The 23,335-nt window shown below is 31.5% G+C and overlaps 3 protein-coding genes across 3 annotated transcripts; 2 read left to right on the plus strand and 1 right to left on the minus strand.

Annotated features, from left to right (window-relative positions):
* Positions 1-927: 927 nt before the first annotated feature.
* On the plus strand, positions 928-16,069 carry LOC130903632 (protein spaetzle 5-like). Its single transcript, XM_057815857.1, has 5 exons — positions 928-1,156; positions 13,771-13,928; positions 13,992-14,378; positions 15,465-15,734; positions 15,802-16,069. The coding sequence occupies exons 1-5, from the start codon at positions 1,130-1,132 to the stop codon at positions 15,968-15,970; spliced, it is 1,011 nt and encodes a 336-aa protein (XP_057671840.1). The 5' UTR covers positions 928-1,129; the 3' UTR covers positions 15,971-16,069.
* A 1,991-nt stretch (positions 16,070-18,060) lies between these two features.
* LOC130903891 (peptidyl-prolyl cis-trans isomerase E) lies at positions 18,061-19,438 on the minus strand. Its single transcript, XM_057816255.1, has 3 exons — positions 18,964-19,438; positions 18,567-18,875; positions 18,061-18,481 (listed from the first exon to the last, which is right to left on the minus strand). Exons 1-3 carry the CDS (start codon positions 19,283-19,285, stop codon positions 18,204-18,206), a joined length of 909 nt encoding a protein of 302 aa, XP_057672238.1. The 5' UTR covers positions 19,286-19,438; the 3' UTR covers positions 18,061-18,203.
* Positions 19,439-19,914: 476 nt separating this feature from the next.
* Positions 19,915-22,670, plus strand: LOC130903890 (SH3 domain-containing protein Dlish). Its single transcript, XM_057816254.1, has 6 exons — positions 19,915-20,135; positions 20,536-20,744; positions 20,816-21,006; positions 21,400-21,602; positions 21,655-21,759; positions 22,267-22,670. Exons 1-6 carry the CDS (start codon positions 20,087-20,089, stop codon positions 22,563-22,565), a joined length of 1,056 nt encoding a protein of 351 aa, XP_057672237.1. The 5' UTR covers positions 19,915-20,086; the 3' UTR covers positions 22,566-22,670.
* Positions 22,671-23,335: the final 665 nt, after the last annotated feature.

The following is a 23,335-nucleotide window of genomic DNA, read 5'->3' on the forward strand; positions in this document are numbered from 1 at the left end:
AATGCTCAAATAAGTTCTAGAAATTTTTAGAATAGTCTAGAAAGTTCTAAAATAAGTGAAGTTTTATAATTGGTAATGTTATAATTTCTCTATGAACCTGTGTAAAGATGAAACAGAAATAAAAATACAAAAGGAAACATATTATAAAAGAAATGTCGAATTTTGAGTCAATTTTTTCATTGTATTTTCTGTGAAATTATTTTCCAATATAAATAGATTAAAATTAAAACTTCTAGTTCTAAATCTAAAGAAATTATTAAACAACTCTTTGATCCATGCTGCCGCCGATTTAAAAAATATTGTTTTCAGAAAAACGAGTTTAAAGTTTCGGTACATGCTTTTTAATATCTTGTATACAACGAAAATTATGATCCTGTACAACCTATTATTTATATACAGGGTGTTTCTATATTCGACCGACAACGCTCTACCACAGAGAGATCTTCCTTACGGGATTTAGTTGCTGAGATATAGGGTGTTCAAAATTTTAAATAAAAAATTTGCCACAAATCAAGAACGCCTTTAAATTTTCTTGTCAAATTTAGTGACCAATATGCTCCTTAATAAAGTAATATTTTGACATAAACAAACTTTGGAAAAATTTAACCAGTGGCGCGCTGTCGGCGCATATTTGTCACCAAATTTGAAAAAAAAAATTTAATCGCGATTTTGATTTATGGCAAATTTTTGATTTAAAACTTTGCACACCCTATATCTCAGTAACTAGGCCCCGTAAGGAAGATCTCTCTGTGGTAGAACGTTGGTAGTATACAGTATAAAACATCATTTATCATACAACGAATAAACTTTACCGATTTATAAAAATTTTCGTACAGAGCTGCATATATATGTTTTTTTTTTAAATACCCACTTAATCCGAATGCAAATGTATCGACTGGTATATAAAGGAAGAATGGTTAACTCTATAACCCATTCACCTGTCACTTTCGAACGTTCGTGGGTATGACCCCCGTTGTCTAAAGTAGTTTCTCGTTTACTCGGTATTTACACTATGTCCTAACTGATTCCGATAGACAGACACAAACCAGACATAGAAAAAAATTGTGGCGAGTTCAATTTGTTAGTGGTGTAATAATGTGTGGTGGATGACGATAGGAAATAAGTCAGCATGAGGTTTAAAACAGAATTCAAAGCGGTAAGTCGATAATTCATTAGAAAGTTCATATTTGAATTTGTTTCCAGTAGATATATTATTAAAATTAGATCTGAGGACCTGAGTCGCCAACTTCAACTTATTGATAATTATAAAAAAAACCCCAAGACTATAATTGTTTACACCATTTTGATTAATTTTTATAGTTAATCTATTTAAACCTGGACATGAGTACGATTTGACTATGCCATTTTGTAAATCGAACCAAAATAAGTTGAAAATGAAGAATAAAATTTTTCGATATCTCGCTTCGTTTTCGAGATATCGATACTTGAAGTTGGAAAAATTTATTTCTATTTAATATTTGTATATATCAACCTAACCTAACCTAACTTTACCTAACCTAACCTAACCTTCTCGTGGTGCACTTTGAGTATAAAAAGTTCAAAAATCGGTTTTTACAGCCAAAATTGTCTAAAAAATTTTCTTTTTCGCGTAAGGATTATTTTAGTTTTATTTTATTATTATTATTTTTTTTTTATTTTATAAAAACAACCGACAATTCTTCGTATTTATCGTATGTTAATTTATATTCAACACAGAGTGATAAAAGTTATCAAAATCTGTTTTTTTCAATATAATTTTGAAGTATCAGGGTAAATAATATAAAAATTGAATAAAAAATCTTTTTTTATCAAATTACAAGATTCATATCGAATTTGAAGTGATAAAATATTAGTTTGAAACGAAGTATTGAACGCCATCTGTTCAATAAAGCGAAATTTGAACTACCGTTCGATTATAAGTTTAAGTATCGATATCTCGAAAACAAAGCGACATATCAAAAAAGTTCATTCTTTATTTTCGATTTATTTTGGCTTATATAAACCAAATCCGTTAAATCACTGTGCCATGGAAATCGTACTCTCCCCAAACTTAGCAATTATGTCAAAAATGGCTCATTTTGGTATAAAAATCTGTTTTTTTCAATATAATTTTGAAGTATCGGGGTAAATAATATAAAAATTGAATAAAAAATCTTTTTTTATCGAATTACAAGATTCATATCGAATTTGAGGTGATAAAATATTAGTTTGAAACGAAGTATTGAACGCCATCTGTTCAATAAAGCGAATTTTGAACTACCGTTCGATTATAAGTTTAAGTATCGATATCTCGAAAACGAAGCGACATATCAAAAAAGTTCATTCTTTATTTTCGATTTATTTTGGCTTATATAAACCAAATCCGTTAAATCACTGTGCCATGGAAATCGTACTCTCCCCAAACTTAGCAATTATGTCAAAAATAGCTCATTTTGGTATAAAAATCTGTTTTTTTCAATATAATTTTGAAGTATCGGGGTAAATAATATAAAAATTGAATAAAAAATCTTTTTTTATCGAATTACAAGATTCATATCGAATTTGAGGTGATAAAATATTAGTTTGAAACGAAGTATTGAACGCCATCTGTTCAATAAAGCGAAATTTGAACTACCGTTCGATTATAAGTTTAAGTATCGATATCTCGAAAACAAAGCGAGATATCAAAAAATTTCATTCTTCATTTCCGATTTATTTTGACCTAATTAAGCCAAATCCTCATTTCAGAACTCACTTCCATTAGTTTCTTGGCGAGAACTTTGACACGATTCGCTATCATTCGAAGCACTTTCCTTTCGATTCTTCACCGATCTATTTGTGAGGTTATGTGAACTGAATTACTCTCATTTGTTTTCATTCTCCATAGTTTTTGCTAATTTTTTATTCTATCCAGTGCAATCTGTAAGATGTGAAGTACAAAACTTCCTCGAGGTACGCCAGCATGAATTAGTTTTAGTTTAGCACATTCCATTGTACATTTTTTGTGTTCAAGTAAGATTTCAGTAGTTCAAATATATCACATGGCAGATTTTAGATAAAAGTGAAGTGGTTTGAAAACCAATTTTCCATTTGGGAAGTATCCAGAGGAAAAGTGACATGATTAGATGCAAGAATTTGTCCTGAGGTTTCTATCTTCTTTACTCTTTAATTTGTATTCTGAAGAAATATCGTTTGAAGCTTCAGAAAACGTTTATGGATAGGAATAGCCAAAGCCAAAGCCAAAGCGAGATGATGGAACGATGTTAAGTGCTCTTATACGATCCAGAGACATGCACGTTCACGGACAATCTAATTAAATGTTTGTAGTAACTTAAATATTAAGGATGCTACCTCCGCATTGCTTTCGAATCGAAAATGCCTTTTTCAATGTACCAAATAAATAATAGTGGAGACAAATCGGGGTTATAAGGAGGGTATTCGGTGTTTCTTAGCCCAATGGGTTCAACGTTCTCATCGTAAATCGAGCTGTAAGCGATTTTTTGTGGCTTTGAAGCGATGTCGCACTACGAATTGAAATATAGCGTCAATTTAATCATTCGCCGTGTTTATTGCGACGTTATTATGATACTGCGCGTTCACAGTTCGTTGCTCAGTGAGAGAATTAACCCTATCATGTCCCGAAACACCTACTACCCTGACATAACCTTCGCATTAACTGGCGCGTTTTTTTCTTTGTTCCTCCACTTCATAGACGCGCGTTCACTCCCTGAAAGATTCTGAAATTTTGGCACGTTGATGCCCAATTCTTCAGTCAGTACAGTACAGCTTAAGTCTCTCAAAGTAAGTTTTTCTACATGGCTATCGTTCTAATCTTTGCCATCAACTTTCCATCACATCCACCACCAAGGCACGTCCACAAAACGGTCCAGAATGATCGCAGACTAAAAGTTTGCGAGCTAGCAGACAAAGTAGGCGTTTCAAAAAGTGTGGTACAACAAGAAAGTGTTGTTTCATCAAGCAGCTCACACATCCGTTATTGCAATGGCCGGATTTAGCCCCCTCGGATTAGTTTATGTTCCCAGACTTGAAAAAATGGCTTGGTGGTTAAATATTTCCCAACAATGAAGAGAAGATGTCGGCAGTTAATGGCTATGTTGAGGAGCTTGAAGATTCTTATTATAAAAAGAGTAACTAAGTTATAAAACATCGCTGGGAAAAGTATATATGGAGCTAAAAGGAAATTACGTTGAAAATGAATATATTTTTTTCAAAATTCTTGTGTTTTCTTTGTTGGGCTGCTACCATCCTCGTATTATACTTATTGGACTTTTGCAGTTGATTTTCGTAAACTTATGACAATATTTGATAAGTTTGTAGCACTATTTTGAACCTTCACGTTTCGAAAACTATATTTCCTTGATTTAAATACACTTTCTGGTTGTAAATAATCATAAAATGTTCGTTTGATAACGAGACTTTTCAATTATTTGTGCTATAAGTATAAGAAAGTGTTATTTAAAAAAAAAAATACTTCCTCTAATTTTTGGTGGAATTTATTCACGCTTTATACTTAGTACCCATCAGGCGCCTAATAAATTTTGTATATTCATTTAATGTTATAGTTAACTATGTCAAACTGTGCGCGAAAGTTTATATTATGTATTCTACACTTACTCGCGAGAAAACACCTGATTCCAATACTTTATAATTGCGTAGAAGGTACAATAGAAACAATTAAAAATCACTTTCTTCTACCTTTACTTTTCTCTAAATTTGACAATTGAAATTTTGGTTAAAAAAATTATGTAAAGAGGAAATTCCATTGAACTTAACTTACCCTAGTACAAATATCCCTACAAATTACAGTATTTTCAACATATTTATGTAAATCACAAATTTGTAACGAAAAAGAATCAATAAGAGACGAATTATTAAAAGCTTTCTAAATTTTCAATAGCACTCCACATAAAAAACTAATTTTACAATAATTTTGACGACAATAAAACTTTAAAAAAATTAATATTAATAATTTATTTGTTATTTCTTACTTCTTTGAAAGATTCGAATGTAAATAATATGACAGCCTGTCACACACAACTGTCAAAACTGTCAAAACAGAAGAAACACGAAGCAAAAAAGAAAAGGACGATAAGCATGATTGACGACTCCTTCGAGAAACTGCAGAAATGGTAGTTCTTCTTAGAATGCATCATTATCTGGAAAGGTACAGTCTGGAAAGGTCAAGCCTTTAAGACATCCCCAAAAAATGAATTCATTGTAGTTATTCCAGTGGAGCGTGGTGGTCATGCAAATGGACCTGCCCAACCAATCCACTTATTAGAAAAAATGTTATTAATCATATGTTTATGCGAATATTTAGAGGAATATCACATAACATGGACGGAAAATCATTTTGAAGAATATATGTTAACAATTGGGCATGAGCCGTCCCTAGCCTTAAGATAGTAGTGTAGAATTCTTCACTTTTACATGTACATCCATTAAAAATTCATAATGTTGTAATGTATAACATTACATATCATACATACATTACATAACATATCTTTAAAGACTTATAACTCAAAAACGGGAGGTCGTATGAGAAAATTTTTCATGTCACAGCATTATTTTCACTTCATTTACTCATTCTCGTATTTTTTGCGTCGAGTCCTGGAATATCCTGTGGAGTTTAACTAATAATTACCGAAGCTTCAATTCTAAATTTTGATTTCGCATCTTTAAAGACTTATAATTCAAAAACGAGGGGTCATATGAGAAAATTTTTTATGTCACAGTATTATTTTCACTTCATTTACGCATTCTCGTATTTTTTGCGTCGAGTCCTGGAATATCCTGTGGAGTTTAACTAATAATTACCGAAGCTTCAATTCTAAGTTTTGATTTCGCGTCTTTAAAGACCTATAACTCAAAAATAAGGAGTCGTATGAGAAAATTTTTTATGTCACAGCATTATTTTCACTTCATTTACTCATTCTCGTATTTTTTGCGTCGAGTCCTGGAATATCCTGTGGAGTTTAACTAATAATTACCGAAGCTTCAATTCTAAGTTTTGATTTCGCGTCTTTAAAGACCTATAACTCAAAAACAAGGAGTCGTATGAGAAAATTTTTTATGTCACAGCATTATTTTCACTTCATTTACTCATTCTCGTATTTTTTGCGTCGAGTCCTGGAATATCCTGTGGAGTTTAACTAATAATTACCGAAGCTTCAATTCTAAGTTTTGATTTCGCGTCTTTAAAGACCTATAACTCAAAAACAAGGAGTCGTATGAGAAAATTTTTTATGTCACAGCATTATTTTCACTTCATTTACTCATTCTCGTATTTTATGCGTCGAGTCCTGGAACATCCTGTAGAATTTAACTAATAATTATCGAAGCTTCAATTCTAAGTTTTGATTTCGCGTCTTTAAAGACCTATAACTCAAAAACAAGGAGTCGTATGAGAAAATTTTTTATGTCACAGCATTATTTTCACTTCATTTACTCATTCTCGTATTTTATGCGTCGAGTCCTGGAACATCCTGTAGAATTTAACTAATAATTATCGAAGCTTCAATTCTAAGTTTTGATTTCGCGTCTTTAAAGACCTATAACTCAAAAACAAGGAGTCGTATGAGAAAATTTTTTATGTCACAGCATTATTTTCACTTCATTTACTCATTCTCGTATTTTTTGCGTCGAGTCCTGAAACATCCTGTGGAGTTTAACTAATAATTACCGAAGCTTCAATTCTAAATTTTGATTTCGCGTCTTTAAAGACTTATAATTCAAAAACGAGGGATCGTATGAGAAAATTTTTTATGTCACAGTATTATTTTCACTTCATTTACTCATTCTCGTATTTTTTGCGTCGAGTCCTGGAATATCCTGTGGAGTTTAACTAATAATTACCGAAGCTTCAATTCTAAATTTTGATTTCGCGTCTTTAAAGACCTATAACTCAAAAACGAGGGGTCGTATGAGAAAATTTTTTATGTCACAGTATTATTTTCACTTCATTTACTCATTCTCGTATTTTTTGCGTCGAGTCCTGAAACATCCTGTAGAATTTAACTAATAATTTTGAAGCTTCAATTCTAAGTTTTGATTTCGCGTCTTTAAAGACTTATAATTCAAAAACGAGGGGTCATATGAGAAAATTTTTTATGTCACAGCATTATTTTCACTTCATTTACTTATTCTCGTATTTTTTGCGTCGAGTCCTGAAACATCCTGTAGAATTTAACTAATAATTACCGAAGCTTCAATTCTAAGTTTTGATTTCGCGTCTTTAAAGACTTATAACTCAAAAACGAGGGGTCGTATGAGAAAATTTTTCATGTCACAGCATTATTTTCACTTCATTTACTCATTCTCGTATTTTTTGCGTCGAGTCCTGGAATATCCTGTGGAGTTTAACTAATAATTACCGAAGCTTCAATTCTAAGTTTTGATTTCGCGTCTTTAAAGACTTATAACTCAAAAACGAGGGGTCGTATGAGAAAATTTTTCATGTCACAGCATTATTTTCACTTCATTTACTCATTCTCGTATTTTTTGCGTCGACTCCTGGAACATCCTGTGGAGTTTAACTAATAATTACCGAAGCTTCTAATTTATGTATTATTATATTTTTTACACAAAAAAGACCTCATTGTGAATAAAAAACAAATTTAATACTTTATTACGAACTTTGTATAGGTTAGTATGAGCAACTAGATTGGCCATGTGTCAGTCGAAAGCCTGAGGTCCATTGTTTTTCTCTTTTTATCCTTCATATCTTATTTTTAAGCTGTTTTAATCCAAGATGGAGTTTTTTCCTTTATCTAAGTTTGCTATTTCTTCGAGACAATTTACTATGTCGTCATCCAGCATTTGAGGTCGTTTTTCGAGAAGATGCTCGAATCAATTCTTCTTCTCCTCTACACTATTTGCTATAATTGTCATTTGTCAATCTCCATTTCTGGAATTTTGGGTCAATAATGTCCAGTGGTCTTCTAGATTAAGTGTTTCATCTTGGTTTGGCTATGATTCCTATGTTTTTTTATCTTTAACCACTACATCCACAGTTTATCTATCTATTCAGCTTCCTCAATCTTGATCCGACTTTTTGCAAGCCCATCTGCTTTAGAATTCTCTTCCAGTTCATAATGTCTAAGTACCCAGGACAGTAACAGTTTAATATGCCTTTGTTTTTAAGGCTAGCTGTATGGATTATCGTGTTTCTGGTCGTTCCACTACTATTCCTTAACAGTCTGGCAATTTTCCTTACTGCTTAAATTTCTATTTAAATACCTACATCTGGTTTCTAGTCTGTACGATTTCTGTATGTTTCTTTCTCATCCCGTGTTTCTCTAATAACGAGTGATTTTTTGCTGGTATCTTTTTGGCAACACTGTTTTTGACAGATCACGCGTGACTCGTGTCTTGTGTCATTGCCAAACTTGTTCAGTTTGGTTGTAAATTATTGAATTTTACTAATTTGATATTTAGTGCAATATTTCGATCGAAGTTTAACTAAAATAACGAGGACGATATCCGATTCGGACAATAATCATATTAATGAATTTTAATATGAAATAATGATGTTGTTATTTGCGTAACTAAAATTTATGAGCTTTCTACTAATAAAACTATCCTGTTCGATGATTACTAATGCTTCATTTTTGGTTCATTTCTTTGAAACTTTCACCGTTCTTTCAAGGACAATACGCGATTAAGTTCACAGATTTTATTAAATTATCATATTTACAATGGAATTTGGAATTCTGTACTCACAACTATTTTTTTATTGAAAAACGGCTTGTCGATTACTATTTCCGATCTCAATTTTTTATATACAAAAAATAATGTACACAGGATTTCGCAATTTATGCATACGAGGTAAAATTCTTTCATTAAACTTAAATGCCGCTTGATATGGTGCAATAAAACGTGCAATGCAGTGCAAGACGCAATATTTATTGATCAAAAGCATGCGCAGATGATTGTTTCTTGCAAGATCTTGATATTATCGATTTTGTGCCGTTTTATTGCATGCAAGTTGCAATCCAGTTACTTTTGGCGTAACAGATCAACTGACTTTCGTAAAACTTCGTTTTTTTAATTCTTAAACTACGTACAAAATATTAGATATAATTTGAGGTTAGGAAGTTTATCTGATTGTTTCACGAAATATCTTGATATTATGGATTTTGTGCCGTTTTATTGCATGTAAGTTGCAATCCAGTTACTTTTGGCGTAACAGATCAACTGACTTTCGTAAAACTTCGTTTTTTTAATTCTTAAACTACGTACAAAATATTAGATAGAATTTGAGGTTAGGAAGTTTATCTGATTGTTTCACGAAATATCTTGATATTATGGATTTTGTGCCGTTTTATTGCATGCAAGTTGCAATCCAGTTACTTTTGGCGTAACAGATCAACTGACTTTCGTAAAACTTCGTTTTTTTCATTCTTAAACTACGTACAAAATATTAGATAGAATTTGAGGTTAGGAAGTTTATCTGATTGTTTCACGAAATATCTTGATATTATGGATTTTGTGCCGTTTTATTGCATGCAAGTTGCAATCCAGTTACTTTTGGCGTAACAGATCAACTGACTTTCGTAAAACTTCGTTTTTTTCATTCTTAAACTACGTACAAAATATTAGATATAATTTGAGGTTAGGAAGTTTATCTGATTGTTTCACGAAATATCTTGATATTATGGATTTTGTGCCGTTTTATTGCATGCAAGTTGCAATCCAGTTACTTTTGGCGTAACAGATCAACTGACTTTCGTAAAACTTCGTTTTTTTAATTCTTAAACTACGTACAAAATATTAGATAGAATTTGAGGTTAGGAAGTTTATCTGATTGTTTCACGAAATATCTTGATATTATGGATTTTGTGCCGTTTTATTGCATGCAAGTTGCAATCCAGTTACTTTTGGCGTAACAGATCAACTGACTTTCGTAAAACTTCGTTTTTTTCATTCTTAAACTACGTACAAAATATTAGATAAAATTTGAGGTTAGGAAGTTTATCTGATTGTTTCACGAAATATCTTGATATTATGGATTTTGTGCCGTTTTATTGCATGTAAGTTGCAATCCAGTTACTTTTGGCGTAACAGATCAACTGACTTTCGTAAAACTTCGTTTTTTTAATTCTTAAACTACGTACAAAATATTAGATAGAATTTGAGGTTAGGAAGTTTATCTGATTGTTTCACGAAATATCTTGATATTATGGATTTTGTGCCGTTTTATTGCATGCAAGTTGCAATCCAGTTACTTTTGGCGTAACAGATCAACTGACTTTCGTAAAACTTCGTTTTTTTCATTCTTAAACTACGTACAAAATATTAGATAAAATTTGAGGTTAGGAAGTTTATCTGATTGTTTCACGAAATATCTTGATATTATGGATTTTGTGCCGCTTTTATTGCATGCAAGTTGCAATCCAGTTACTTTTGGCGTAACAGATCAACTGACTTTCGTAAAACTTCGTTTTTTTCATTCTTAAACTACGTACAAAATATTAGATAGAATTTGAGGTTAGGAAGTTTATCTGATTGTTTCACGAAAGATCTTGATATTAAGAATTTTGTGCCGTTTTTATTGCATGCAAGTTGCAATCCAGTTACTTTTGGCGTAACAGATCAACTGACTTTCGTAAAACTTCGTTTTTTTCATTCTTAAACTACGTACAAAATATTAGATAGAATTTGAGGTTAGGAAGTTTATCTGATTGTTTCACGAAATATCTTGATATTATGGATTTTGTGCCGTTTTATTGCATGCAAGTTGCAATCCAGTTACTTTTGGCGTAACAGATCAACTGACTTTCGTAAAACTTCGTTTTTTTCATTCTTAAACTACGTACAAAATATTAGATAGAATTTGAGGTTAGGAAGTTTATCTGATTGTTTCACGAAATATCTTGATATTATGGATTTTGTGCCGTTTTATTGCATGCAAGTTGCAATCCAGTTACTTTTGGCGTAACAGATCAACTGACTTTCGTAAAACTTCGTTTTTTTAATTCTTAAACTACGTACAAAATATTAGATATAATTTGAGGTTAGGAAGTTTATCTGATTGTTTCACGAAATATCTTGATATTATGGATTTTGTGCCGTTTTATTGCATGTAAGTTGCAATCCAGTTACTTTTGGCGTAACAGATCAACTGACTTTCGTAAAACTTTGTTTTTTTCATTGTTAAACTAGGTACAAAATATTAGATAGAATTTGAGGTTAGGAAGTTTATCTGATTGTTTCACGAAAGATCTTGATATTAAGAATTTTGTGCCGTTTTTATTGCATGCAAGTTGCAATCCAGTTACTTTTGGCGTAACAGATCAACTGACTTTCGTAAAACTTTGTTTTTTTCATTGTTAAACTAGGTACAAAATATTAGATAGAATTTGAGGTTAGGAAGTTTATCTGATTGTTTCACGAAAGATCTTGATATTAAGAATTTTGTGCCGTTTTTATTGCATGCAAGTTGCAATCCAGTTACTTTTGGCGTAACAGATCAACTGACTTTCGTAAAACTTCGTTTTTTTAATTCTTAAACTACGTACAAAATATTAGATAGAATTTGAGGTTAGGAAGTTTATCTGATTGTTTCACGAAATATCTTGATATTATGGATTTTGTGCCGTTTTATTGCATGTAAGTTGCAATCCAGTTACTTTTGGCGTAACAGATCAACTGACTTTCGTAAAACTTTGTTTTTTTCATTGTTAAACTACGTACAAAATATTAGATAAAATTTGAGGTTAGGAAGTTTATCTGATTGTTTCACGAAATATCTTGATATTAACAATTTTTTGCAGTTATAACGAATTAGAAATTGCTGTGAGTGAATATGGCTATTTTCCACTTCATCTAAATTATTCGTCTTGAATCAGAATTACTTCGTTAAATAAAAACTAATTTTATGCGTCACGCATTCATTTTCACATCCTTTTCTCTCTGAACAAAGTCTATTATCATGAACTGAAGTGTTGGCAACAAAATTCTCGTTTAAAAAAATGTAATTTCAGTTCACAATCGACATAGATAACCTTCAGAATATAAATTCTCAAAATAAGTTTTATTAATCAAGTGCTGCGATTAAGTCCGAATTTTTTGCTATCTCTGTAGTAATTATAACCGTGAGATTAAATAAATTAACAATAAAACAGAAAATTATGTATGAAAAAATGAACAATGGCACTTAGAATAACGCAAATGTAATATATTTAACCATTTCTATCCACGACTATTGTATAATTAAGTAATTGAAGTTTGAATTTCTATCTCAAGCACCCTATTCGCCTGATTTAGCCCCCTTTCTGAGACCATCATCATATTGTAATCGCGTGGGATAATTTTCATTGATTTTCTTAAGAAAAGGAAAAACTATCAACGGCGAGTAGCATGCAAACTTATTGTAAAGTTTTAGCGAAATATATCAAGCAAAAACGGCCGAATTTGGCTAAAAAGAAAGTGGTATTTCATCAAACTATGCACCAACTCACACATCCGTTAAAATAATAACCAAAATTAATGAATTTAAGATTAATTGCTACCTCATTCGCCAGATTTAGCCCTCTCGGATTATTTTCTATTATATATCTAATGTAACACGCTTTACTTGATTCATTTTTATTCTTAAAAATTATTAATAGTTTATAAAAAATTAAAAAAACATGTTTTTTACATGTTTTACATGTTTTACTGAGCAAATATTGACAGTTATTTGTCAAAATTATGGTATGGTGTTATTTAAAAAGCAAAAATCGATTATATTTGAAGAAAAGGAAAGTGCTTTTCAATCAGAACAATTTACTGTGTACCATAACGCTAAAATTCAAGAATTGCCCTTCGAATTGATTGACCAACCACCGTATTCAGCAGATCTGGCCTCCAGCGACTTTCTCCTGTTCTCTAACCTCAAAATTTCATTTGCAAAAGAGAGAACTATAATTTGGAAGGGTTAAAAAGGTTAGACTTGAAACGACATTATGTTGAAAATAAAAATGATTACGGGGAAAATTAATATTAAACGTTATAATTTCTTATTAGTTTTAGCCCCTCAAATTTTTACAGCTCTGGTCTGTTCTTGGAGTGTCTGTGGAGATGGTTATTAGGAATTTAAGCGTTCTCGATAGACATTTGAAGTCTGCTTAAGTTTTTGGAGTATCTGGTATGCTGATTGGCAGAAATTCAAGGTCTTTTTGTATTTGGTCATACTTGATAGATAACCAGAGTCAGTTTAAGGTCTTGGAGTGTCTGTGGAGTTGAGCCAAGTGGCAGCGCCAAAGTGAATGTCCAAAACATTTTCGACAGCTGCGCACCTGCACCACTTTTTGATTAGAAATAGACGTTTGTTCAATTTGAACACCAGTGCATTAAATAGTTATACAAATGAGGACATTGCTGATGGAAAGTGTTAATTGGAAAAAAAATGCAAACGTATTGATAAGTTTGGAATGGAAACCGACTAATTCTGTAGCCTAAAAGGTCGATACTACTTACAATAACTTAGAGATAAGTTTCGACGGTTACACTCAGAAGAGTCCATACACTATACTACACCAAATCAACTTTCAGGGACATATTTATTGGCAACAAGTACAGCAATCATTCAGTTACTTTCCAATATAACTATCAATAGAATTGAGACAGTTTTCGCCTAGTGGAATCAACTTCTCTAGCTCTAGCTCGCTCAAAAAGATCATCTTCAATAAGGGACAGTGTCTTACGTCGTTGAAGCTTTAACTTTAACTTTTTTATGTGTCTCGTACATTATAAGCCCAAGCTTATGCCGTATTTTCCTTTTTGCAGATTATATGGTTTTCTAACTTGGTGATATTATGTCAATCCGTCTGTTCACCATTATATGGCGCGGAACCTTGTAAGTTTCTACCTGCTCCTCCAGGGAAAACACCTCAATGTGCCAGACCGGGATTGACGTACTGTGAATATCCCGACCATTATCCTGGGTAACTTAATAAATTGAATGAGACAGGTATTGAATGAAGTCCAATGAAATATTTATTTTTCAGAGAATTGATTAATTACCTTGTGAAAAAATGGCGATATGATCATTCAACTCTATTTACGTCAGAAAGTCAAGAAGATTTTTCATCATATTTCTACCCAACTGTGAGTCCCGTTTACGGCCCGCCCAATTACCAACCTCCAAACATCGGACATAATCCAGGAGGATATCCAGAACCTATCCACATACCAAAGCCGCAAGTTCCTTTTCAGGATAACGGAGTTAGTTACAATATTCAACCAAACGTGTACGTCAATCAAAATTTTACCGGATATCAGGATTATAATGAGGGATACAAATATAATACCCCGAACAAACCTACTTATTACCAACCGTACCAGCAAGCACTAGAACCGTCCCAATATGGACAATACAATAACTTATGGAAAAGGTGCAGTATTCAAGGTTTTGAATTAAATTTGGCAACGTAGCATATAGTAAATTCATTTATCGATGATTAATGCATAATCAATTCATGACCGAAACTTATCATATCATCAAATTAATGATTATCTGGAATATAAACTTGAATTACCATTATTTTCATTTGAATTCGTTTTTTTTTTGTAACTATACGAGAGTGGTCCTAGAAGTACTTGGTTCGACCTAGAGATGGCGGTAGTTGCTCGAAAAACACCACAATCTATACAGAATATGATTCAAGTTTGTTTGTAAACAATGAAAAAATTTGTCATCGTTTTATTTGAAACGTTTTAGCCGAACCAATATAAAAGCTGAAGTCTACTCTGGGTGAGAGTGATTCTTCGTTTTCAAGCGTAAAATATTGGGTACGACCTGCAAAAACCAGCATCGCAGTCGATGACTCCAGAAACGTTGAAGAAAATCCAATGGATGATTGTGGATTCAAAGTACTCACGATGGAACAAAAGCAACGTCGTGAAGATGTTTCCATCGAGTGTTTGACAAAGTTTCACAGATATTGCTATGGATGAAACAAAAAGAAGAATCAAATCAATGGACTGAAAAGGGAAAACCGGTATCAAAGAAGACAAAGACCGTTCCACCTGCAGGTAATCTCATGGCGATTTGGGATGTGATAATTTTCATAGACTATTTTGAAAAAAGAAAAACTATCAACTCCAAGTATTATGCCAACTTATTGCAACGTTTGAGTGAAGAAATCAAGCAAAAACTGCCGTATTTAGCTAAGAAGAAAGTGTTGTTTCAACAAGACAATGCACCAGGTCACACATACGTTATTGCAATGACCGAAATTAATGAATTAAAGTTTGAATTGGTACTTCATGCACCCTATTCACCAGATTTAACCTCCTCGGATTATTCTCTGTTCGCAGACTTGAAAAAATGGCGAGGTGGTCAAAGGTTTTCCAGGTTCTTCTGTGACCATCCTCGTAATGCGATGTTAATTAGTCACAATTGAATTAAATTGAACCAAAAAACATTAAATATGTAATAATTATACGATATATTAAATAGTTTATTAATAATTTTTCAGAGCTTTGCAGCAAAACCATCGGAGGTTTAAAAGGTCATTAAAGATGATAAGAATGCCAGTAATAGAACGTTATTCTAACAAAACGAGTACTAATTTCCACCGTAAAAAAAGACAAAGTTTACCTGGTCGACAGCAGACGTTGTGCCAGGTGCGGACTCAATATATAACACCCAGAGCGGCTCTCAATAATAAAGGAAACTGGATGTATGTTGTCAATATGGCCGAAGTCGATAATAGGGTAACACAACTAGTCAAAAGTGAAACTTGTGTGTAAGTATTTAATACATAAGTGTCGGTGAAATCAACAAACAGCAAATATTTTGTTTTTTAATTTCAGTTCCCAAACATGTGATGGTATTTGCAGTTTACCAGATGGATATACTTCCAGATGTGAACAAAAATATGTTCAGAAGAGATTAGTGGCGCTCGAAGGCGCCGGAAATCAACTATATACAGATATTTTTTGGTTTCCCAGTTGTTGTGTTTGTACAATTTCTAATACTTGAATCGGAACAATAAATTAATCTAATGGTGTCAAAGTTAGTTAGAAATATGTTTGTAATTAAGTTGTATTTAAATTATTAAATAAAAATTTAGTTTCTTTATACTTATACTTTTTTTTTAGTTCGGTCCTTATAAAAAACTTTCCACAATACACACAAAAACTTGAACCTCGTATAAAATTACAAAGTCAAACCTCACAGTAAATTTGATTATTTTTCAAATTACTTTCATACTAATAGTTTTTTTAGTATATAAAAATAATTATAAATAATGAATAATTAATTAATATTATATTTAAATTGAGTAAAACAAGGACATAGCAACTACTGCACATTTTTTAACGCCAAAAAAAACTGGCAACGATGCTCTCGGAACATTAAAATAAAAATTAAATCTAACTCATATAAAATAATACGTCGGTTATTTCATATACAACGGAAGTGCAAATTGGTTATTCATGTTAAATGATATCGCACACATCATAACTTCTAAAACTTATTTTAACAACTAGTTTTTCAAGTGGGAAGGCAATTATTGAATAATCAAATATTTCTTACACATAAAAATCATGTATTGTGAAAAAACATTTGCTAGGTTATTGTGGCTTCAATATATGCAACTAAACGCGCGTCATCATCCTTTACATATGCAACCAAATATACTTTCGCGCATCCAAATTTCGAAGAACGCCGAGAAACCAACATTTTAATTTTTTTATAAGTTACAGCGTTGTCAAGTGTTTGTTATGAAATTATGGCGCAGATGTGTCAAAATAATCAGATTTTCACAAATATTATGTTATGTGTTTTTATTATTAATTTTAGGTCGAAATGACAATTGTAGTTGTCATTTTAAGTTTTTTTTGGTGATAACGATGTCGTGTGCTGTGAAAACGTGTAAAATGTTCAAACTTGAACGTGTATTATAATATTATAATTTTTATTCTTCAAAAGTAACATTTAAAGCCTATAGATTACCGTGTTTTCAAATTTGCCGCCGAAGCTAATATCAAAATGGTAGCTTATTAGTACGTTCGCGCATATTGACGTTTATATCTCTGGTTCATGTACGTTCATTAACCTCCCTACTATTTCGATATATGACTTGCGGCTCTTCTCCATAATGAAAATGAACCTCAAAGAAAAACAATTGGATTGCAGAAACGGTAGAATCAAATAGAAACTATGCATCATTATAGGACTACAAATGGCAACATAGGACACATAAAAAAATTGACTACCATAATTTTATGAAAATTTAAATTGGCTATTATTGTAAAAAATATTTTGTTTGAGGAAACTAAGAATACTTTATTTAATTGTACGTGATTTATACATAACATGAAAGAAACCAAAAACTCTTTACATGCGTGTTCGTTCTCGACGCATTCTTCTCTCCTGCCATCTAGCGAGTGTCTTCAAAGGAATAATATGTCGCCTACTATTAGGCAACCAGAAGTGGACTGCATTTGAATAAACTACGAGTGCGAATCAATAAGTATTTTGTAAAGAATGTGACAGTAGTTATAGTATTAACCAATTGAAAGCGTTAATTTCGTCAGAATAAATGTTTTTTTTCAATAAAAATGCAACTACATAATCTTTTAAACAGATAATTCGTCTAACTATCTGTCAAAGTAGTTAATGTTCGAATCTCCTGATGGCGATAGTTAGTTTCAGTGAACTTTTTGTACACAAAATATATATAGGTACTACACATAGTTTTTATTGCAACATAATTTGACAGTTTTGTTCATAAAACGATTTATTATTATGCAATGCAATTATATTACGCGATTTTTATTTTTTTTTATTTCATCATAAGTGCAGTGTCAAGAATCGTCTAAATATAGATCTGTGGATCTGTCAAAAATAGTTAATGATCGCATCATTCTGTATTTTTTGATGTATTGATACCACAAATCTAACGTATTGATATTATTTTGTGAATTTTTCCGGGTTTTCGAATTCCTTAAGGGGGCCCCGTCATTATTTTAGCCCCGGACCTTATAAATCTTAATCCGGCCCTGGGTACCTCACACATAATTTGACAGTTTTGTTTACACAACAATTGTTTTTTAAAAAAAAATGCATTTAATTTGTTAAAAAGATATTTATTTCAAAAAAATTATTAATAAACTTTAATAATTGTTTAATATTAACTCTTCAGTCAAATAGATTTAACTACACTTAGATCATAGAAATATGTTCCTGCCAATTCTTCAACTTTTTTCGCTCACTGAATTTCACCACAACTGGATATAGTTACTGTCTCTGTGGGTTTACCGCTTTTTGTACCACACTTTTCCATACGCTTCACTACGTCCATACCACTCAAAACATGTCCAAAAACAACATGCTTGTTATCCAACCAATCAGTTTTTGCAGTACAAATAAAAAATTGTGATCCGTTTGTATTAGGTCCAGAATTAGCCATGGATAAGGTACCAGGTCCAACATGTTTAAGTTCAAAATTTTCATCAGCAAATTTTCTGCCATAAATTGATTTTCCCCCTGTAAAAAATAATCATCAAGTTTCTATATATATTCAAATGTATTTAATTTATAAGATTTATAAAAATTTTTTTTATTGACTAACCAGTTCCATTATGATTTGTAAAGTCTCCCCCTTGACACATAAAATCTGGAATTATTCTGTGGAAATTGCTGCCTTGAAATCCGTACCCCTTTTCATGTGTACAGAGGCATCTAAAATTTTCTGCAGTCCTAGGTACTACATCAGCTCTCAACATCATTGTGATTCTTCCAATTTCAGTTTTCCCTATTTTAATATCAAAGTATACTTGTGGATTTTTCACTTTTTTAGAATCAGTTGCATTAGATTCTATTTTTTCAGTATCTGATTCAATATTATCATCATTTCCCACTTTTTTCCCTATAGTTTCACCTAAAATTAATAAGAAATATGCATTACCAATATTTATATTAAATAAAATATCCCAAAACTCACTAAAAACTTAAAATAGTCTAAATACCTGCATGTTGTTGCAACCAAGTATCTTCTGACCATACTGGTCTTGTAGATCCTTCTTTAATTCTTTGCGGTTTCGCTAAATTAACTCTTATGGTCCTACCGAATAATTCAGAGTCGTTCATGTTATCGATGGCTGCTGCTGCATCTTCAGCATTTTCAAATTCGATAAAAGCGAAGCCTCTATGTTTTTCAGATTCATAATCAAGAGGAATTTGGACATCTACTATATCTCCAAAAGGAATAAATGCTGCATTCAGTACTTGTTCGTCTACTTCTTCAGCAAGACCCCCAACGTATACTGTTCTTTTATTACTTGTACTCATTTTTTTTCATTAAAAATTTTTTAAAATTGTGTAAAATTTGCACAATGGAAAACGTTTTTTACTTGTTTCAGCCACTTTAATAATCATTTGAGAATATAAATATAAATACGGTTAAATAACCCCTTCTTTTTTAATTTTGTTTTTTCAACACTTAAGTATTCTTCTTTTTTTGGTGGGAATGAATTTTATAAAGGATAATACCATGACAGTAGTTCGAAATTAAATTATTAATTGTTTATATATATATATCGTTCAATAATACAAAATATATTAATCACTGACAAGATATTAAACTAGTGAAAAAACGTAATGATATTTTGTTTTAATTATATATTGCATATATTTTTAATTTATATAATTAGATTAAAAACAATATTTAATGAAAATAATTTCAATCCAAGACAATGTAATTCTCCAAATAAGATGGAAACGCTACTGGGAAAGAATTGCGATGTGGATAATATCTATAAGTATCTGTTAAATGCTTCTTCAATTAACAAGTTTTGATTATATTACCAAATCCATCGCTAATAACCAACAACAAGGTTGATGCGAGTTACTTGAAAAAAAAAATTTAACCAATGAAAGTTGTCTATTTGACCATCTGAACCGGACTTATGGTAATTCTCATTTGATGCTTGACCTGTCGCGACGTCAGGTTTAAGATTCAGGTTGGTCCTATTTTTTATGATATGTGGAATGTGTATAGAGAAAACTGTTTATTTTATTAATTTATTTATCGATTTTAACAATAAGTTGATACCTTTTTATTACATATAAAGTATGTAAATATATTACATAATGGCATTTTTATGCCCTGTTCGCATCAGACGTGGTAAAAAGAAAAAATGTAAGTGAACGTTCCGTTAATCTATTTAACAAAAAAACTTTGCATATATTATGAATAAATAATAAAAATAGGGGATACTAATATTCATTATCCTAATTGTGAAGGTTAAATTTTTTCTCTGTAATTGTTATTTTCAATGAATATTCAAAATAAGTATTTATAAAATTGTTTTTAATTATAGTATATTAACATTAAAGGTAATATTGTGATATACATTCGTTCAATCAATATAAATTATCGTTATATAAGAATATTTCAAATATATCAGCTTTAGGTTTAATGTAAAAATAGGATTAATAATATGAGGCAATAATTTATACGAATATTGTTCAACTAAAAACTTTAATTAGAGTGTAATTAAAATTTAATAGTTATTTTAGAGTTTTCAAATTAATTTTAGCTTCAAATGCGGATCTGGAAAAAGAACTTGCTAGATCTAACAATGGTGTTACACCAGGCATGGGAAGAATTACTGGTTCTGCAAGCATTGAAACACTTGTTAGAGTCGGTATTGAAAAAGAACATGGCTTATCTCCTGACAGTAAAATGGTGGTATTACATGATTTCACCCCGTGTGTTGATGATGAATTGGAAGTAAAAAGAGGACAGGCAAGTGTTTTTTCATTATATTAGAAAATTAAAATTTTTAAATAACAGTTAAAAAAACTGTATTTTTCCAGATTGTGAATATTTTATACAGGGAAAATGATTGGGTATATGTAATAGGCCTTGATACTAGACAAGAAGGGTTTATTCCATACTCTTACTGCACACCTTACAACAATCATTTGGCCGAACTTGCAATTAAGAAAAAACTGCCAAGGGATGAACATGTAGCATCAGGAGATAGTTTAGATACAAATCAAGACTGGTAAGGATAAATTTATCTCTGATTTTTGTAACTTGTGATGATTTATTTTGATTTTGGGTTTCTTTTTATATAGAGACTGAAGTAGGTGGAAGTGTCAAATTTTTACCTATTATTTTAAACTGTTTTAGAATGCCAACTGCCTTCTTCTCACATCCACCTTTTTTCACTATATTTAACACCATGTGACTTTGGCTCATAAAAATGTGGTAAAACAAAGACCATTCCTAATATTAAAAATCCTTCTTATTATCAATTCAACTTTATATTAAATAATCAACTATATTTTGTTGTCATAATTTGTATTCTGGCAACGATTTATTACTGATATTATTGGGTTGACAATTGGTGATGGTCACATAATCAGAAAATGAATTGTTACATTTTGTTCTGTAGTGATGTTGCCGGTGCAGATACTAGTGACTGTGACTCTGTGGGGAAGAAGCTCAGAACAGGAGCTGCTTCACCTATCAGTATTCATTCCGAACCAGATATGATACCTTTTTCAAAAGATCCATCAGGTCGATACATTGTACTTTATACTTTTATAGCTAGAGATGAGAATGATGTATCTGTGGAAAGAGGTGAATTTGTAACTGGTAAGTTATATGAAGAAAAAAAATGTCACTTGTTCATATTGTTACGTTACAGTGTTGAATAGAGAAGATCCTGATTGGTATTGGATAGTAAGAAGTGATGGTCAAGAAGGATTTATCCCTTCAGGTTTTGTTTATCCTGCTGATAATGTGATACAAGGTTAGTTTTTGTTATATTATCAATATTTATTGCATTTGAAATGTTTTTTTTTGTATTTTTCCTTGTAAGAAAACTACCATATATTTTTTCTTGTGTTTTTACATTGTATTAGTGTTTTTGATGGATACCTCTATGGCAATGAGGCAGGCCAAGAAATACCTGGAGAAATCAAATTGAAGAAGTACCAGACTCCTAGAAATAGTAGACTGGAAATGAAAATGCTGAAACACTAAAGAATGGACTGATATCTGACAAACTAAACTAGGATTAACAAAAAAGAACAAGGGGAGTAATCCACCCCAATAAAGAGATGTAGGCGCCCTAAGCCATAATCCAAGAGATTAAAGGGATGATGATTAATGTTTTAGAATTGTGCCACTCATCCACAATCTTCTTCTTTACAAGTTTTACAACATCTTGTTCTTACTCAATAATTTTTTATTGTAAATGCCTTTAGGTTCTATTAGAATAGTTTAAGAAATATTTATGATTGAAATATTTATTTAGGTCACTTGAGTTCTACAAATCAAACGGGTAACGGTGCATTTCCGAATCAAAATAACAATCATTCGTTGGCGACGTCTACTGCGGATGATCTTCGTTATCATGGTACGGAATTGGTGATGCTTTACGATTATAAAGCGCAAGCTCCTGACGATTTGACCGTTCGAAGAGGTGATTGGATATATGCGGATCTCAATAATCAAACAGTAGATGGTTGGCTGTGGGCGTATGCACCTAAAACTAGGAAATACGGTTTCATTCCTAAAGCATATGCCAGACCTCCAGCTATGACAAGCCTTTAATTGCCATAGAAATGCTCATTTTTTTTTAAATTTTTTTATAAAGTATATTTTTTAATCATATTTTTGTAAAAAGTATTATATACCAAATAAAAAGTTTTATAATAATTTTTTTTTATTTATTTACTTAATTTTCCTATATATCTTCATCATATGGCAAATACACGGTGGTTAGATCAATAAGATGAGCTGTTATGACTGACCTACACACTGTATATTGTTGTGGGAGATTTATCTTCTGATATAGAGATGAAAATTTCTTTTAAACAAATTTTGATCACAGGATTGAGTGAATAAAATATACTGCATTGACGTACATGTTCAAAATGTGTTATCCTGCTGAAAAACAAGCATCTACTTAAAGAATTGTGAGACTTATTACCTTTTGCTTTTATTATTATGGTGTAACAGTTCTTGACGTATATTTGGTTCCATTCGTTTCTCATAATATTCCAAAGATGTGGAGTGAAAATATGACACCACTTAATGACTTCCCTATCCAATTTGTCCCACAACTCAATCGTGTGACTGTGACGGCCAAATTTCCAATTTCGGTAGATTCTTTCCAATTCTGTCAAATACTTTTTGCACAGCATGTTTAGGACCGTTAACATTCTGGAAGATTAATTTCCGTTCAGTTTTTATTAGTTCTACAGTCGCCCTTTGTCCAAAAGATCCTCACACTATCACCGATTCATTGATCTGAGCTACTGTCTCTGAACCTATGAGTCGTCGATTACTTTTACTGATCAATACAATACGTTTATCTTTAA

The sequence above is a fragment of the Diorhabda carinulata genome, chromosome 2, assembly GCF_026250575.1.
Source record: "Diorhabda carinulata isolate Delta chromosome 2, icDioCari1.1, whole genome shotgun sequence".
Taxonomy (NCBI): Eukaryota; Metazoa; Arthropoda; class Insecta; order Coleoptera; family Chrysomelidae; genus Diorhabda; species Diorhabda carinulata.

What these genes read in the sequence shown, in the direction of transcription:
- LOC130903632 (XM_057815857.1), top strand. Translation starts at nt 1,130, where the DNA reads ATGAGGTTTAAAACAGAATTCAAAGCG. An exon ending in TTAAAACAGAATTCAAAGCG is followed by an intron (nt 1,157 to 13,770) that starts GTAAGTCGATAA and finishes TCCTTTTTGCAG; the next exon opens with ATTATATGGTTTTCTAACTT. An exon ending in GTCAAAAGTGAAACTTGTGT is followed by an intron (nt 15,735 to 15,801) that starts GTAAGTATTTAA and finishes TTTTAATTTCAG; the next exon opens with TTCCCAAACATGTGATGGTA.
- LOC130903891 (XM_057816255.1), bottom strand. Translation starts at nt 19,285, where the DNA reads ATGAGTACAAGTAATAAAAGAACAGTATACGTTGGGGGTCTTGCTGAA. An exon ending in TTGGTTGCAACAACATGCAG is followed by an intron (nt 18,876 to 18,963) that starts GTATTTAGACTA and finishes TATTAATTTTAG; the next exon opens with GTGAAACTATAGGGAAAAAA. An exon ending in TACAAATCATAATGGAACTG is followed by an intron (nt 18,482 to 18,566) that starts GTTAGTCAATAA and finishes TATTTTTTACAG; the next exon opens with GGGGAAAATCAATTTATGGC.
- LOC130903890 (XM_057816254.1), top strand. Translation starts at nt 20,087, where the DNA reads ATGGCATTTTTATGCCCTGTTCGCATCAGACGTGGTAAAAAGAAAAAA. An exon ending in TGGAAGTAAAAAGAGGACAG is followed by an intron (nt 20,745 to 20,815) that starts GCAAGTGTTTTT and finishes GTATTTTTCCAG; the next exon opens with ATTGTGAATATTTTATACAG. An exon ending in TTAGATACAAATCAAGACTG is followed by an intron (nt 21,007 to 21,399) that starts GTAAGGATAAAT and finishes TTTGTTCTGTAG; the next exon opens with TGATGTTGCCGGTGCAGATA.